General features: G+C 37.8%; 4 protein-coding genes across 4 annotated transcripts; 2 read left to right on the top strand and 2 right to left on the bottom strand.

Annotated features, from left to right (window-relative positions):
- Positions 1 to 83: 83 nt before the first annotated feature.
- LOC116288105 (poly(A)-specific ribonuclease PARN-like) lies at positions 84 to 2,388 on the top strand. Its single transcript, XM_031694844.2, has one exon. The coding sequence runs from the start codon at positions 145 to 147 to the stop codon at positions 1,951 to 1,953; it is 1,809 nt and encodes a 602-aa protein (XP_031550704.1). The 5' UTR covers positions 84 to 144; the 3' UTR covers positions 1,954 to 2,388.
- Positions 2,389 to 3,565: 1,177 nt separating this feature from the next.
- On the bottom strand, positions 3,566 to 6,524 carry LOC116288126 (uncharacterized). The gene is made up of 3 exons (XM_031694867.2): positions 6,457 to 6,524; positions 6,273 to 6,385; positions 3,566 to 5,093 (listed from the first exon to the last, which is right to left on the bottom strand). The coding sequence occupies exons 1-3, from the start codon at positions 6,508 to 6,510 to the stop codon at positions 4,904 to 4,906; spliced, it is 357 nt and encodes a 118-aa protein (XP_031550727.1). The 5' UTR covers positions 6,511 to 6,524; the 3' UTR covers positions 3,566 to 4,903.
- Positions 6,525 to 6,582: 58 nt separating this feature from the next.
- LOC116288119 (thioredoxin-related transmembrane protein 1) lies at positions 6,583 to 13,601 on the top strand. The gene is made up of 8 exons (XM_031694862.2): positions 6,583 to 6,737; positions 8,294 to 8,409; positions 8,512 to 8,557; positions 9,182 to 9,310; positions 9,624 to 9,669; positions 10,035 to 10,136; positions 11,388 to 11,561; positions 12,398 to 13,601. The coding sequence occupies exons 1-8, from the start codon at positions 6,589 to 6,591 to the stop codon at positions 12,419 to 12,421; spliced, it is 786 nt and encodes a 261-aa protein (XP_031550722.1). The 5' UTR covers positions 6,583 to 6,588; the 3' UTR covers positions 12,422 to 13,601.
- On the bottom strand, positions 12,881 to 15,569 carry LOC116288118 (solute carrier family 35 member G1). Its single transcript, XM_031694861.2, has 2 exons — positions 14,824 to 15,569; positions 12,881 to 14,282 (listed from the first exon to the last, which is right to left on the bottom strand). The coding sequence occupies exons 1-2, from the start codon at positions 15,563 to 15,565 to the stop codon at positions 13,981 to 13,983; spliced, it is 1,044 nt and encodes a 347-aa protein (XP_031550721.1). The 5' UTR covers positions 15,566 to 15,569; the 3' UTR covers positions 12,881 to 13,980.
- Between the last annotated feature and the right edge of the window lie 1,188 nt (positions 15,570 to 16,757).

Raw genomic sequence — 16,757 nt, 5'->3', positions numbered from 1 at the left:
CATATGAAAAGTACGCGCTGATTGGTCAAGAGGTGTTATATACTCGATATAGGACTGGGACGATCATTTCAAAATGGCGGCAGAATTTTAGTTGCACATGGAAAAACCTTGAAAATAAGAAAGCCTTTTTGTTACCCTAAGAAAATGGAAATTGTGCGTTCAAACTTCCTTGAATCCCTCCCTATGATCTCCGAGGTTATTGAGTCTGCATCTTTCTTGGCTATCGATGGAGAATTCTCTGGTTTAAATACAAAATGGAAGCTTGAAAATACGATTGACACCCCACAAGAACGCTACTCAAAACTCCTAAATACTTCCAAGGACTTTCTCATAATTCAGTTTGGTTTGTGTGCCTTTACTTTGGATAGTCAAAAGAACTGTTATAATGCCAAACCTTTTAACTTCTATATTTTTCCGAGGCATTTAACGCGTGATAGTCCAGATGTGAGGTTTTTGTGTCAAAGTTCAAGCATTGATTTTCTTGGAGGGCACAATTTTGACTTCAATAAGTGGATTCACGAAGGAATATCGTATCTTAGACCTCACGATGAGGAAAAACTGAGGAATAATTTACAAGAACGACACGAGCAGAGTTTTGGTCCTTTTACCTCTCCAGCACCAGTTCCATCACCAGCAGCCTCGACAGCTTCATCCAATAAGTCTAGTACCAGTTCTTCCAAAACTCCTGTAATCATTCCTCCAGAACATCAACCATTTGTCGAGAAAGCTTGTAATGAGATAGAAGAAATGCTTAAAAATCCAGAGAGTAAAACTACCAACTTACCCCCCTGTAATGGTTACTTGCTAAAACTCATTTACCAAAGTGCAAAGCAGAGATTCACTTCAGGGATTCAGTTGGAGAAGAGCACCAATGACAAGAAGGAGTGCTTTATCGTAGTCACTAAAGTTAATGAAGATGAGAAAAAGAAATTTGAGGAAGAGAAACAAGCCAAGGAGAAAGAGATGATTGAAAATGCAGTGGGGTTCTCAACTGTTTTGAAAATGGTCTCCCAATCTGGTAAACTAATCGTCGGTCACAATATGTTGTTGGATCTAATGCATATTGTACACCAATTCAGTTGCCCACTTCCTGAAGATGTTGATGAGTTCAAAGCAATAATCCAAGCTCTATACCCAAGAATTGTGGATACAAAAGTAATGGCAACAACGCAACCATTTCGAGATCAACTTCCTTCTACAATATTAGGTGACCTAGTAAAACATCTCACAGTTGCTCCTTTTAAGAAACCAGTCATAGAGCTGGACAAGGAGTTTTCAAGGTACCAGGAGGGCACAGAAAAGCTCCATGAAGCAGCTTACGATGCCTATATAACTGGGCTGGCATTTATTTCCATGGCTAACTACCTGGGTAGTTTTCAAGATCCACCAAAGTCAATGATATCACCTGATTCAACATTGGTATCACCATTCCTCAACAAAATCTTCCTCTACAGAATGGAAGATATACCTTACCTGAATCTTGCTGGTGAAGACTTGAAGCCTGCACGAGATCATGTCTTCTTTCTTACTTTCCCAAGTACCTGGAGATATGGAGATATTCTTGAACTTTTTAGTCCATTTGGATTTGTCTATGTCTCCTGGATAAATGACGCGTCAGCATTTGTGTCGCTTGCCTTGAGAGGTAACAAGAATAAAGTGCTAGAGAAATTAAGTGATGACGATGCACCCTATACAATCACATCTTATGCTGAGTACTTTGGATACACCTGTAATGCTAACCCTGGGGAAGACAATGAAGCAGAGGCTGGCAATTATCATCCAGGAAGCAAGAGACGCAGAAGTGAGGGTACTTTGCAGTCCAACAAGTACAAAACTACAGAGATGAAGATAGCTGATACAAACAGTGAACCTGAAGAAGGGGAAATTATTGAAGAGCCAGTTACGAAGAAAAAGAAAAAAGACCAACACTTTGATGTACCAAAAGATTGGTAGTACCACGAGGTTGCAGTTTAGTTGTGTTTAATGACCTTTAGATCAGCCAAGTATGAGAACAAGTGCAAGTTTTAAAATTGGTCCTGTGCATGTGGTTCACTCTGAATGTTAGTCGAGTTTTGCCTTTTTACAATCTAAAGTTTCAATCTATGTACGCGATCATGACTACAAAAGGATAGTGCATTCTTTAAGAGTTAAAAACTTGTTCTCATTCTTATCATTGGATCAAAAGGTCTGTCTTGTTGCATACCATACAGTATGCTTTCAAAGTTGATTATTTATATTTTCTTAGACTTTGTTTGAACACAGGCAGCCCAATCTCTTGTTCTGTAGTGTTGTAGTATTTAAATATTTGTGTTTGAATTGTTTAAAAAATTCCTCTCATTACACCTCTTGCAGGGGTGGATCCAGGAATTTTAGAAGGGTGGTGACTAAACAAGGGTTTTAACAGAAATTCAAGGAAAGGGGGGGGGGGGGGGGGACTGTCACTAACAATATACCAAGATATTTGGCCAAAAGGGGGGATTGACTAGTCACCTATTTTACCATCACTTTACCACCACTGGATCCGCCCCTGCCCTAGGGGGGGAGGTGGGGGACTCCAAGGTAAAAATATAAGGTATGCTCATCGTATCTCTTAGAGTTATAAATCAGAGAGTTTTTATCTAAAAGGATGTTAAAATTGAAATTTAGAAGTTCAGCATTCCTTTGGTATCTTTTACGATACCTCTATGCCCTTTTTAAAAGACTTCCAGTATCTTTTAGGGATATTCTTGAAAATTTTCAACAAGCATACCCAATACTTTACCCTGGGGTACAACCACTAATATTAGAGAAAATTACTTGGTTCATGAAACAAAGTTGCATAATAATATTGGTGACTAACAGTCACAGTGAAAGTGTCTACTAATAATATAACCTTTCTTGAACACATTTAATGGGAAGTTTCAATGCTTTTACAGTAGAATGTTCAAGAAATAATACTAGAGTGCTCACACTAAATCCGTGAAACAAATACTGATTTTTAGCACTTAATAGTGATACTTAAACAATAGAAAACAAAGGATTCTGTATGAAATAGTACTAATTAGTACTATTTAATGTTCACGGTTTTAGTGCGTGCACTCTAATAAATAAAGTAGCATAAAGAATAAAATAATTCTTTAGCTAGAAATATTGTTTTGAGTTGAAAATGTCATTAGACTTGGCTTCTTTCAGAGATATTGGCAGAGTGTTCCGTAGTTTAGGAGCAGCAAAGGAGGATTGGTCACCATATGAAATGAGATTGGTTCTTAGAATTATGAGATGGTTACTACCGTGTATATATTATGCTTATAATACTATTTGTTCATAGGGTCAAGTAAAATTACAATAACATTGGCATGAAAGTTTTCTTTCAAAAAAGGTTACTAGCATTGAAAAAACTTTTACAAAAAAAACATTTTCCTTCAAATCGTCTAGATATTATTTTATGAATGGCAATAAGGACATCAAAGGTCTAAAGCTCACCACCTCCATCTGGGATACTAAGCAATCACTCTTTCTTGGATTAAAACATAATAAGTTACAAAATTATTACAATAATGTGAATGTAAAAAAAATCAAAAAAATATTCTCTTTAGCTGGATTTTTTATTTCAGTACATCTTGTCTCCTTACTTTCACAAATATATTCAAACTTACAAATATAGAAATTATGACAGAAACTAAGAACCAAGATAGACGTTTGTAGATCCCGGAAGGGAGGGACTCCAGGGTAAAAGTATAAGGTATGCTCGTTGGAAATTTTCAAAAATACCCTAAAAGATACCAAAAGCTTGGGTGTGGTTGGGCAATTTTTAAACCCTAACAGATACCAAATTGTACTGAAATTTTAACACCCTAAAAGATACCAAATTGCTGAGTATTACACCTAAGAGATACAACGAGCATACCTGATACTTTTACCTTGGAGTCTTCCCCCTGGGTGTAGATACCTCGTACTACCCAAACTGGGGGTCAATATACTAAACTATACTCTCACGGGATTCAATAATCCTCTTTAGTTTTGGTGTTATGTTTACCAATTTTAAACCACATTTCATTCCTGGGAGTATCATTTCTTTGTTTAAGCATGAGAAGATTTACCCACATTAAAATTGATACAACTCACACAAAGAATCTAGAATCTTATTCTCAAGAGAATGTCACATGGTCTGAAATGGGAAAACATTATATGCAAGGTAAAGTGATCTATTGAATTCAGCACATGAGTGGTGTGGCATCTGGAACAGGCTGAACTGATATGAAAGCATAATATTATCTACTTATTGACTGAGTAGGAGAGCTGGACGGGAAAATATTTGCCTCGAGGTCATGCCGTAAAAACGGCCAAAAGCCAAATATTTACTGATCTGGTCCGACCTAACAAAGTCGAGCATTTATATCACATGACCCAAATTTTGTTGTAAAAAAGGTTGAAAAATCCTGCTAAAATTGATAAATACTGTGTTCGTAAATGAGGAAGACAGGTTTTTCCAGCCTGCCCATATTAACCCGCCTGGTTCCTATCATGTGACTTTTTCCAAAGGTTTTATTAGGGCATGCGAGGCAGGGCCATACGGATCATATGATATAATGTCTTATATAACAAAGTACTACTTAATATGGTGTTTATAATGTCTTTAGCCACGCTAAATCTGCTTAAGGTTTTCTAAACATAAAATGGGAACACGATTTAAGACAATAAAACACTAGAAAGTTAGACGTAATGGTCCATAAAGAGAGTGGGCCAAAAAATAGAAAGATATCAGAAGTGGTTTAGCACATTTTTAAACCAGATATGGAGAATCTTGGCTGCAGTAGATGACATCTCTTGATTGAAATCCACCAGGATAAAATCATACTTAAACAAAGATGACCATAAAAACTTGTAGAATTATAGCGAAGTCCTAATAAAGAGATGACCAATTTTATGGATCATCTCTTTGAAGTTCATGGGGTTTTATGCGTTTTCTACCATTCGTAGCCTCATCTTCACATTCACCAGAGCTTTCTTCCAATGCTTCTGATGTTCCACTTGTATTGCTGATTATTTTAGCAGTAATGTTACAGATGATTGGTACAGTGTTTTGAGAAAAATTTCTTGATGCTATTTGGACCCTGGTTAAAAAAAGACAGAAAAAATGATTGCTTTAAAATACAAATGTGGAATTTTTGTCCACATTTTTGCAATTTAATCTCTTATATGGACTCCTTTGACACTCAGGGTAGTTAAACTTTAAAAACAAAAACTAATAATTTCTCTCCATTGAGCCTGTTTTTCATTGGTTTGGCATTTGTAATCACATTTTCAATTAAAAAAAACCCTTCAATTTTATTAAACTCTAAAATAACCTCTTACTCACAGATTGAACCCTGAAACAACCTCTGGGTTGATCTAAGACAGGGCACAGCTAACCCACAGATCAAACCCTGAAACATGCTCAGGCTTCTCACAGCTTGGACTGCCTGTGGGCTGATCAAAGTCAGGGCACAACTAACTCACAGATTGAACCCTGAAACAACCTCTCGGCTGATCTAAGTCAGGGCACAGCCAGCTCATAGCCTGGACTACTGGTGGGCTGATTAAAGTCAGGTCACAGCTAACTCACAGATTGAACCCTGAAACAACTTCTGGGCCGATCTTAGTCAAGACAGGACTAACTCACAGATTGAACCCTGAAAAAACCTCTGGGCTGATCTAAGTCAGGGCACAGCCAGCTCATAGCCTGGACTACAGGTAGGCTGATCAAAGTCAGGTCACAGCTAACTCACAGATTGATTGAACCCTGAAAAAACCTCTCGGCTGATCTAAGACTGGTTACAGCAAACCCACACATTGAACCCTGAAACAATCTCTCTGATCTAAGTCAGGGCATGGCTAATTCACATCTGGGCTGCTTTAGGTTAGAGCACTGCTATAACACACAGATATTTAGCACATTTGTTTCATGGAGAAAGGAAAGCTGGAGTAGCCAGAAAGTACCAGACTGGGCAACCAACCATAGGTAGCCCAGTCAGATAAACATCTCATTTTTGAATGTTACCACAGGTATCCCACCTAGTAATGGAATATTATCAATCATACTTTACAACATGGTTCCCGTTAGTTCGTACCATGCATTTTATGTTTACTACAGCAACCACAAACAAACGACAACAAACATTTGACAGTCGACGTTCAGCATCATTAAAACGACAACTTTCATTGCAAGCAAAACTTCAGTAAGTTTCATTTACTAGTAAAGATATTTAATATTTTCATAATGAAAAGAAAACGTTCTATCTGACAATACTCACAGGCTGGTAGTTTGTGGTTGCATAACTTGAACGCTGGACAAAACTCTTGAATGCCGGACCAAACAAGAGCTCGTCAGTCTCGCCGCTTCCCGTGAACATAATCCCGATTTATTCTATAAAATGAGAAAGTATATAAGTATGTTACTATAAACGGCCAAGAAATGTTTAAAAGTAAAGATCGTACCCTGAAAGATGAATTTATTCCTCGCGCCGCAAAACGTGCAAAGTTGGCCGCCATCTTGGATACAGAACACTGAGACGCGTGCGCAATGTTCTCAACCGCTGTACATAGTATTGCTGTTCACGTTCGTTCAAAATGGCGGCTGCATTTTGGAGGTTTTCTTTAGGAACCTTTCTTTTTTCTATCTGTTTAGGCCTCTCTTCGAGTGCTTCTGATGGAAAAGTAATAGAACTAACAGAAGATAACTGGAAACAGATTCTGGAGGGTGAATGGATGATTAAATTGTAAGTTTTTAGCTGTTACTCTAGCGAAAAGATTGAAAACGGATCTACGGAACTAGCTGAACTTTTCGAACGTCGTTTCGAAGTAACAATCATTGGGATATACATCCTTTATTGAATATTCTTTAATTGTACTTCGATGTTTTGCAATATTTCATTTAATTCATACTGTTATCTTTGTGGAATTACATTTTGAGATACTTACCACAGGAAACCCAAACTCAATGTTTTTTTATAGAGTACTTGATAATGAGCTGAGAGAAATAATTTGGGATATATACTAAGTTAAAGAGCTTATGTCTTACAGCTTTAATTTTTAATTTGCTCTTAATTTTTCAACCTACGACTCAATAGAATAACGATATATCAATAATAAATAATGATTTTTATAAACTAATGGAATATAGGCATAGGGAACTCAGAAAAATTTCTGAGTCCCAGATAAGAATAAAACCCATGACCCTCTGTATACTAGTTGGATGCTCTAGCCACTGAGCTAATGGAGACTATGGTGAGCATGGGTTATTTGTGGGTTTTGACATATGAACAGCATATCTGGCTGGGAGGGGGCTGTGGCTTCATAGGGGAAGGTCATCATGGTAAAAAATATAGCTTTTGTTGAGGGTTAAACCTTTGTATTTTAACAAACGCTTTCCTTGTTGACTTAATAAGAGGGTCATGAATTCTTACTGATTCAAAGGGGGAGGGCTACGAATATTTTTAATTTTTATAAGTTTACTGTGAATCCCCCAACCCTCCCCCCTCAATAAAAAATTTTCTTCCCTAAGACATGAAAATTAGTACTTTTTTAGTTCCCATGTGATATTTATTAAAACTTGATCTAGACTATCGATCAGAATGATAGAGGTGCTGGTTCCATATATTCTATGAGAAACTACAGTTTTGAACTAATCAGAGAGTAAATAGCAAAATAATATTAATTGGCTTTATGTATTATAGTACACTCAACAAAATTACTCGACTCTGATTCGTCGAGAGGAGTACAATTATGGCGTTAATTGTACTCCGTAGGAGTACCGAATTAAGTCGCTATGGCAACACGGCCAAAACAATGTCAAAACAATTATTTTCTATCATTTTGTACTTAAAAAGCATTAAAAAAAATTTTAAAGCCGTAAGAACTAATCTTTTTTATGCATTTCAGTTGCACGATGGACTGGAAATCGGCCGCCAAATAGACAAAGATGAACGTCGTCGCTTCGCATTTTTTACTGAAATTTTGTTGAGTGAACTATAAACAAAAAATCGCACGATCTTCTCGTACAATTTGGAATTAATAGACACTCGTAATGTTTTGAAAGTTCTTTAATTGTACTCGCCTAAAGGCTTGTGCAATTACAAGAACTTTCAAAACATTACTCGTGTCTATTAATTTCAATATTGTACTCGAGATCGTGCGATTTCCTATACAAATAGCAAAAAACTAAATAGCACTAAACACATCTATTTCTTTTGGTTTTCAGTTGTTTCATTGGTGCTATTTTTTACCAATTGGTTAGCACTAATAATGATTTTTTTTGTTTTTAAATTTTCTTCAGCTTTGCTCCTTGGTGTCCTGCCTGTCAACATGTTGCACCAACCTGGTCAGCATTTGCTTTAAAAGGAAAGCAGCTTGGAATTAATGTTGCCGAAGTAGATGTAACAACCCAATCTGGTATTGATACTTTATCTCCATCTTTATCTTTGTTTTAATTCTCTTTCAAGTTTTATTAGTTATTTATTAGTTTGATTTATTAATGTCCCTTATCCTTGTTAGCCCTGAGTGGAAGATTTATGGTATCTTCTTTGCCAACAATTTATCAGTGAGTAGCTTGTCTATTAATGATGATCAATCATAATGAAAATAATTGAATACATTACAGTTTAGATATTTACATTATTATCATGACTGCAAGAATTCTAATAAGAGATAACTAGCTAAAAACTAGTGTGAGCTGTGTCAGTGTTTCTAATGAAACAGTAATGATAAAAGGGTAAATTTTACACCATGAAAAGATGAAAAAACTTACTGAACCATCATGTGCTGGCACCCATAACGCAGCTTGGACTGCTGCCATCTTGTAGCCAGGGCCATTATTTCTTGGAAATGCTTGGTGGCAGAACAATGAAAACCCTTTGCTTTCTTTTGCTTTAATAATTTCTCTTGTAAAACAATAATGTTTCCTGCCATCTAACATGACTGCCATCATGTGATAGTATGGCTGCCATCATGTGATGGTATGGCTGCCATCACACGATGAATAGACTGAGGCAAAGCCTCTATTCCTAAAGAAATTGGCATGGAGTCAGACTGACTTCATGTTTTTATATTTTTCGTATCGAGCCACTGACCATACCTGGTGCTGTGATTTTACCCCATCACTGAAATATCCAGTAAAAGCAAACCAAGTTCAAACAAAATTGTTAAGGCTCTGTTTTATCTTCAGTGTAAAAGATGGACGATTTAGTGTTTATGATGGTTCAAGGTTTCTTGATGAATTTGTCAACTTTGTGAAGGAGCAAAAGTGGCGTGACAATGAGCCTGTTCCATCTTGGAAATCTCCAGGCTCCTTTGTGTAAGTATAAATATTTTAGTTTATCTTTACACCTACGAAGTTCATACTAGTTATATAAATGTACTTGCAAGTGGGTTGTTTGTAGGAGGTGGTTTGTAGTCCACTCACCTCTGGGGTCTCAGATTCCCAAATTTGGCATCACATTTGAGTAATTCAATTTGTTAGTTTGTTTGTTAGGACTCTCCCTTGATTCGAGGGTTTTTCTCTTGTTTCGAGCCTCCTTAAATTATTTATCTCAAGCCCAGCTGATATTATAATACCAGTCTGATTTGATCACATTAATATGATTTTGTTTTTTGTTTTTATTTATTAGGATGGGTGCTCTTGGAATTCTTTTCAAGCTTTCTTTATTCTTGAAGGTAATCTTGCAAGTGAAAACACAATGATGCAAGTGCACTAGCCACTCTTTTCCCTCATGACTCAAGTATGATGGACTAACGAGAGGTCACCACATCTGTTTTTTGTTTGTTTGTTTAATTAACTTATAGTTCAAATTCTTGTAATTTTAGATTTTAGATTTTCTTAGTTTTAATATATATATGAAACTGGTCATTGGTTGATACCAGCAGATCTTTTTGAGTTTAGCTCATCGGTTATTTATTTATCTATCAACAATATTTATACAGAGGTGCCCAGTTCAGCAAAGCAGGTTTGAATGGGGAGCTCTGCTTGGTTTTTACTAGTTTAAATAGACTCATTGGTTTATACACCTAATATATTTCAGGACATTCATGAACAATTAACAACTACATATGGCCTTCCAATGTGGGCTTCTCTTGCAATCTTTGGTGTTGCAACAATTTCTGCAGGTCTCATTCTTGGATTGGTAAGTTGATAATTATAGTAATGATAATAATAATAGTAATAATATAATAATAAACTTTATTATGATGTGCTTTTTTCCAATAAAGCCCAAAAGTGCTGTACAATGTTTTGACTAAAGTAAAATTACTAAAAACTAAGAAAATACTTAAACTAATAAAAATAGACAGTTCAAGGAATATTGGGACCTCTGCAGCTGCATGGGCTGAGTGGGTGGGCACAAGGGGCCATGGCCCCCTATTTATGTTGGTTCTTCTAACAGTGAAGGTTTCCTGGCAACATTTCTCCAATTCATAAAGGTTAAATATCTGGACCCTCCTTTCTCTGATTCCTTGATCAGTTCCTGAGCTGTTTGTTTAATAAGGGGTGTCTGATTAATACAGTAAAACCCCTCTATACCGGACAGTGCGGGGACCGATAAAAATTTCCGGTTTAGCGGGGCTTCCGGTATACTGAGGTTTTTGCAAATTACTTTTATTTTCGATTTGAATAAGTGCGATATCACACCTATTGAAAATGTGTTTGTGTCTAATCGTTTGGCGTCAGTATAAACAAACACGTAAACGAAAGTTCAAGTAAAAGTATCAACAATAAGATCAAAAACTAAACAAATTTCTTTTTTTTTTTCCAAATTTTTTTTTTCAAAAGAACGCCAAGAAGAAGCATTCTAGATACGATCTGAACAAAATCCCCGGTAAAATGGACTGGGAATGACCCCAAAACCATTTGACATGAAAAAACATGGCGGCGGCAACTTTGCGAACCATTCGATCTTTAGTATTTCTCAACACTATTAATAAACCTTCCTTATGCATTCTGTTTGAACATTTATACATTGAAAACAATTAAAAAGTCTTTATATGTCTATTTGTGAACAAGATTTACTATTTAAAGAAAATTTTCGATGATTTTGTGAGTTTAGAAGTTTGTCACTGTAGACTAAATTTATACACCCACAAACATTAGAATAAGCTAGTGACGGTAGTTCCGAAACAACGGTACGTCATCCGGACTAGCGGGGTTGAATTCTATTGTCAAATAGCGTTTGGTACCGAAATTATCGTCCGGTTTCTGGAATAGAGAGGTTCCGGTTTACTGAGGTTTATTTTACAAAAGATATATGGGAAACATTCCGGACCAAAACTTTTGTCCGGTTTAGAGAGAATTCCGGTATACTGAGGGTCCGGTATAGAGGGGTTTCACTGTAAGGGGCTGTTTTAATCAGGGTATCATTCTACCTCTTCCTCTTTTACAGGTGATAGTTTATGTGTCAGACTTCATATTTGGTAGACCAGGACCTCCTGTGATACCAAACATACCAGAAGCAAAACCTGCTTCCAAAAAGGATGAAGATGATATAGACAAGGAATTGAAACCAGAAGAATGTAAGGAGAACAAGGAAGCAGCAGACCAGCCAGTCAGGAAAAGGGTAAAATCAACTTCAACATTTTTCCAATTCATTTTTAGTTACAGGTTTGATAGGATGGAGTTCTAGGGGACCTTAGATGCCTTTTTGCAGGCCTAGATGCAGGCCTAGGGACCTAGTGTCTAGTGTCCAAGTCCAGGTCTAGGGTCCAAGTCTAGGGTCCAGGTCTAGGGACCAGGTCCAAGCATCTTGGTCTAAGTCTTACATCCAGGTCTAATGTCCAAGTCTAGAGTCCAGGTCTAGGGTCCAGGTCTAGGGACCAGGCTCCATGTCTATAGTCCAGGTCCAGGTCTAGGGTACAGGTCTAGTGTCCTAGTCTAGGGACCTGGATCCAGTCTAGGGTGCAAGTCTAGGGTACAGGTCTAGGGTCCAGGTCTAGGGCCCAGGTCTAGGGCCCAGGTCTAGGGTCCAGGTCTAGGGCCCAGGTCTAGTGTCCAAGTCTAGGGTCTAGGATACAGTCTAAGGTGCAAGTCTAGGGTCCAGGTTGAGGGTCCAGGTCGAGGTCAAACTCTAGGGTAAAGGTCTAGGGTCCAGGTCTAGGGGCTAGGGTCTAGTGTCCAGGTCTAGGGTCCAACTATAGTGACCAGGTCTAGGGTCCAGATCCAAGTCTAGGGTGCAGGGTTTAGGTCCGAGACTGGGATCCAAGTCTAGGGTTTAGGTTTCAAGTCGAGTTCCAAGTCTAGGGTCTAGGTTCAAGTCTAGATCCAAGTCTTGGGTCTAGGGTAGACTAGGTTCAAGTCTAGATCCAAGTCTAGGGTCTTGCTCTAAAGATCTACCTACAGACCAGTCTAGTTGACCATGTCTTATTCACATTTAGTGTTTTATATTTTTGTCAACAGAAACCACAAGCTACAACAGATTAATAAAATACCAACCCTTCTTCTTGCATGCATTCTATTTAGCTGACACCCGTTTTCTACTTTACCAGCAAATAGAGTTTAGCATTAATCAGTTTTTCATTCCTTGATGATCTGTAAGTGTAACGAATAACAACCTCTTATTACAGCATTAAGACATCTAAATGTGTCAGAGATGAGCTCCTAACCTTTATGATTCAGATGCTGTTCAGATCTTGTTGCAAAGGTTGTACTCAATGTGTTGTTATCCTTTAGTCCCAATGGGTGTAACAAATAGCAGCCTCTTATTACAGCATTAGGACATCTAAATGTGTCAGAGATGAGCTCCTAACCTTTATGATTCAGATGCGGTTCAGATCTTGTTGCAAAGATTGTACACAATAGGTCGTTATCCTTTAGTCCCAATGGGTGTAACAAATGGGTCTCAATGGGTATAATCTTGTCACATTTCAGACCATGCATCACTCACTTTTAACGATTTAATACATCACTTCCAGACTATGAGCTCATCTGTTTCAAAGTCAATGTATAGTTTCCCCATTTTCAGCAGGATTGCATGAACTTTTAATATATGCTACATATTTCTTTCCTTTTAGTATTATTTCTTTTGTAATTTATTATTATCACCTTATTACAGCATTATTGTCATTTGTATTTGAAAAAGCCTTGGGCTATACAGCCTGCAAAGGCCCTGACAAAAAGATACTTCAGTACAACGGTAGTAATAGAAACAGTATGCCACACATTAATGCTGCAGTCCACCCATGCGCTTCAAAGACCAATTTTGATTTGTACTGCTGGGTTTCACCTGACAACTTTTCCTGTCTCGTGAAGAATATTCATTATCAGAAACACAATTTTTCAGTAAGATTATTTCTGGTTGATAGCAAATAGTCAGTGTTTGGCAAACCATGCTGATTGTAGCCTGCGTAGTGGCTTTTGGGAGGAGGAAGTGGGAATGAAACAAATGCAAGCTATATGCTGATTGAAACCCAGCAATTGTCAATTGGCATTTTTTAATGGCAAAACTAAAATGAGTGAGCACTCCTGAATAGCGAATATTTTCAAAACGAATCTGTGTCAATAATATATTCAATCATTGGTTACACTATTAGGAGTGAAGTAAAATTAGTACTTAGTTTTTGTAGCAAATAAACTAGAGTGAAAATAAACTGCCGTAGATATATTTAAGTCTAATATGAGTCTCTAAGCGAACAGCCATACTGTTGGTGTTAACGAAGGAAGTTAATACTGGTACGGCTTAACAGTTTTTAAGGGGGGGATGCAGGGGTACAGTCCTCTCCTCCCTGTTTTGAGGTGAACTTTTTTCTAATTCCTAGACAAAATGAAAATGTAATTCTAGTAAAAAGTGCCCCCCTCCCCGGTCTCCACCGTCCCTGTAATAAGAAATACTTTTTTGATGGATCCTTCTCAAATTATCTTGGAATCAGGATGCGAGGCTAAAATGGTAGTACCACTAACATGGCTAATAAAAGATGAGTATCTTACAAAAACAAATACTAGCCAACCAAGTCACACGTCTTATGCAGCCGCATGTTACAAGTTTACTTTTCTTTGAGTGACGCGGAGGAATTAGTATTATATAATTGTTGCTCTTCTGAAGCAACGATTTTCCGCTGCTCAGCAGACGCTTTACAACAGGCGGGACTGTCGCACCACTTATTCAAAATCACCAGGATATTGCAACCAGCTACCATCAGAGCACCTATAATGCTATACACGTTAGCCTTGTAGTCCAGGAATACGAGCTGTAGAATGAAGGCAAATACGATGTCAAGGGTTCGCACTAAAGCCACAATTCCTGCCTTCTCGAGCTGGAGGGACTTTGTTAGGAGTGTCTGTCCACCTATCGAATATAACGTTACAAATAAAAAGACTTTAAAAACTTATCATATTCACTACATGCATTCCTAAAACGAGTTGTGTTTTCTTTCGCTATTTTCCTTTTCTTTCCTTTTTTCTTTTTTCATCCTTGTTTTTTCCCCGGTAACCTTTCTTGCTTTCCCTAACTTATAGGGAGAAGGGTTGGCAAATTAATATCATAATGCTATGTTTGCAGGGAATGTACGTTTTTATGGGGGGGAGGGCTGAGGCCTCAAAGAGGAGGGTCGATCAAACAAAATCTCATGATGAACTTTTGTGAACGGCCAAACCCTTATATTTTGAAGAAAGATGATATATTCCTCGTTGACTTAAAAGAGTGTCGTGATTGTTTTACTGCGAGTAAAAAAATGCACTCAACTTTTTGAAACGTACCTCCCTAAGCAATAGTGTTTGGTCATGTTGGCGAACTCTCGCTATACAGTTATAGTGCTCGAAAACGACCTAGACGCATAGACCTCGTTGCAGTCTTCAAACGTCAGCCTAGTACAATTTTTCTGACTTACCGATTCCACATAAGCCAATAATCATTAATAACCATTGATGATAAGACCCACATTGAACACTCTTAAAGGAACCTGTCACCAAGATCCCAGCCAGTGTAAGAATGACTCCAGCCATGGCCACGTATAGGGGAGGTACCAGATAGCTGATTCCCTTCAACTTGCGGAGTGTAATCAATGCTATTGAAGTGAGCACAGCACCACACAAAGCAACCAGGGTCGCTGTCACTTGCTGAAAGCTACTGCTGCTGAACGTGGCTCCATCAGCAGCATGTGGGAATAGGAATGTTGGACGTGCTATCATGACGATCCCAACGAAGCATAAGAGAGTGCCGAAAAAATTGAACAGACCCCACGACTCGCCCAAGATAAAATACGCCAAAACCCCGGTGAAGATTGGAGATGAAAAAACAATGACTGTAGCATCAGCCAGTGGCATGTGCTGGAAGGCGTAGAACTGGCAACAGAGTGCTAGACTTCCAGTCAAAGCTCGTACGAACAGATAAGGTAGCTGATGCAGTTCTCCTAATACAGGCGCTTTACTGTACACAATGGGTGGAAGTAAGAAGATCAGTTGAATCAAGCTACGGAAGAATACTACTTCTTGTGGAGGGATTTCGCCTAAAAGCTTTACGAACAATGAGGAAATGGCAAAGAAAACGCACGAAAAAGCTGCCAGGAGAAGACCAAGAATTCGGTTCGCAGAATCGGCATCTTCGTTCTCCATGGATTTCTGTGCCACCATGAGGGTGACTCTTTTTAATTCTGGGATGCTCTTTCAATGCTTTCAAATATACGGTTTTTCTTAATCCATTTCCGTTTAATCACTGTAAAATTGTGAGATTTGCGCAGATGTTGGCATATTCACCTGGTACATTCTCAACGTTTAAATGCTTTAATATCAGAGTAAACTAGAGTAATTTTCTGTCAAATTTAAACAAATCAGTGGGAGATTTAAGGGGAGACATTACTCATGCTTTAGTAGGGGCACGTAGGAGTGGGAAAATGACAGATCACCGTGTCAAAGGATTTTCCTCTCGACTTCACATTTTAACGATACCTGAACTTAACTAGTCTGAGCTGATCGAAGCCAGGACACGGCTAAACTGATCAAAATTTGAATTTATCGTTTGGTTTTGAGGCAGGAAAACCGGACCTAACAAATTATTACTCCTGACATGCGATGATAAACCCGCAGGAGTTGAACCAGAGACCCTGCAGAACACACTAAGACATGCATGCCATCGTTCGATCTTCTTCTTGGAATCCATTCTCATAGCTAGATATATTTTACATCTTTACACGATCACTTCACATTTACTTTATACTGTAAATCACTAGCTCACATCGTTTATGCTTCAGACTGTTTCATGCTAAAATTTCATTTAAAAAAATAGAAATTATTAATAATAAAACTTAAATGGTTTTTCCAAGAGAATATGAACTAGTTCATATTCTCTTGGTTTTTCCTTTTTGAATGGGAGCGAAGTTGCATTTTCCCTCAAAAACAACGGAGGTGTAGGGTAAGGGGACCAGACAAAAGGACAGCGAGGGGAAAACAGAGAATGGATATTTCAATGAATTTCGTTGCTAGTTTTCAATTTGACTGATTTGGTTTTTTTGGTGGGTATATTTTCTTTGAATCGAGACCAAGACATATATAAGACGTTTGCATGCTGGCTTCATTTGACTTCGCAAATTTTTCAAAAGAAAGTGTGCAAGGGAGTCTGGTATATATAAATATACAAAAAGACCTCTCCTGGATTTGTCAAGTGACCATAAAACAATGACTCCAAGATCAGAATTGATAAATTTATACAATCTCAACTCAGAATCATCTAATTATCAATCAAGTTTGGGAAAGATCTTTTACTTATTACCATTAATAGATCAAGATGAGTGTATTCATAACTGCTTTCCCAGACTCACTTGTCATT

This window comes from Actinia tenebrosa, unplaced genomic scaffold, assembly GCF_029948245.1.
Source record: "Actinia tenebrosa isolate PJP-AT-01 unplaced genomic scaffold, QUT_ActTen_1.0 PGA_scaffold4__44_contigs__length_22323623, whole genome shotgun sequence".
NCBI lineage: Eukaryota > Metazoa > Cnidaria > Anthozoa > Actiniaria > Actiniidae > Actinia > Actinia tenebrosa.
The sequence above is the reverse complement of the archived record's forward strand: the minus strand, read 5'-3'. Positions and strand labels throughout refer to the sequence as shown.

Bases quoted from the DNA above. Each gene is read 5' to 3' on its own strand.
- LOC116288126 (XM_031694867.2), bottom strand. From the start codon at position 6,510: ATGGCGGCCAACTTTGCACGTTTTGCGGCGCGAGGAATAAATTCATCT. The intron at 6,386-6,456 runs GTACGATCTTTA...CTCATTTTATAG, and splicing joins GAATAAATTCATCTTTCAGG to AATAAATCGGGATTATGTTC. The intron at 5,094-6,272 runs GTGAGTATTGTC...TTTTTTAACCAG, and splicing joins CAACCACAAACTACCAGCCT to GGTCCAAATAGCATCAAGAA.
- LOC116288105 (XM_031694844.2), top strand. From the start codon at position 145: ATGGAAATTGTGCGTTCAAACTTCCTTGAATCCCTCCCTATGATCTCC.
- LOC116288118 (XM_031694861.2), bottom strand. From the start codon at position 15,565: ATGGTGGCACAGAAATCCATGGAGAACGAAGATGCCGATTCTGCGAAC. The intron at 14,283-14,823 runs GTAAGTCAGAAA...TATATTCGATAG, and splicing joins TATTGGCTTATGTGGAATCG to GTGGACAGACACTCCTAACA.
- LOC116288119 (XM_031694862.2), top strand. From the start codon at position 6,589: ATGGCGGCTGCATTTTGGAGGTTTTCTTTAGGAACCTTTCTTTTTTCT. The intron at 6,738-8,293 runs GTAAGTTTTTAG...AATTTTCTTCAG, and splicing joins GGTGAATGGATGATTAAATT to CTTTGCTCCTTGGTGTCCTG. The intron at 8,558-9,181 runs GTGAGTAGCTTG...TTTTATCTTCAG, and splicing joins TCTTTGCCAACAATTTATCA to TGTAAAAGATGGACGATTTA.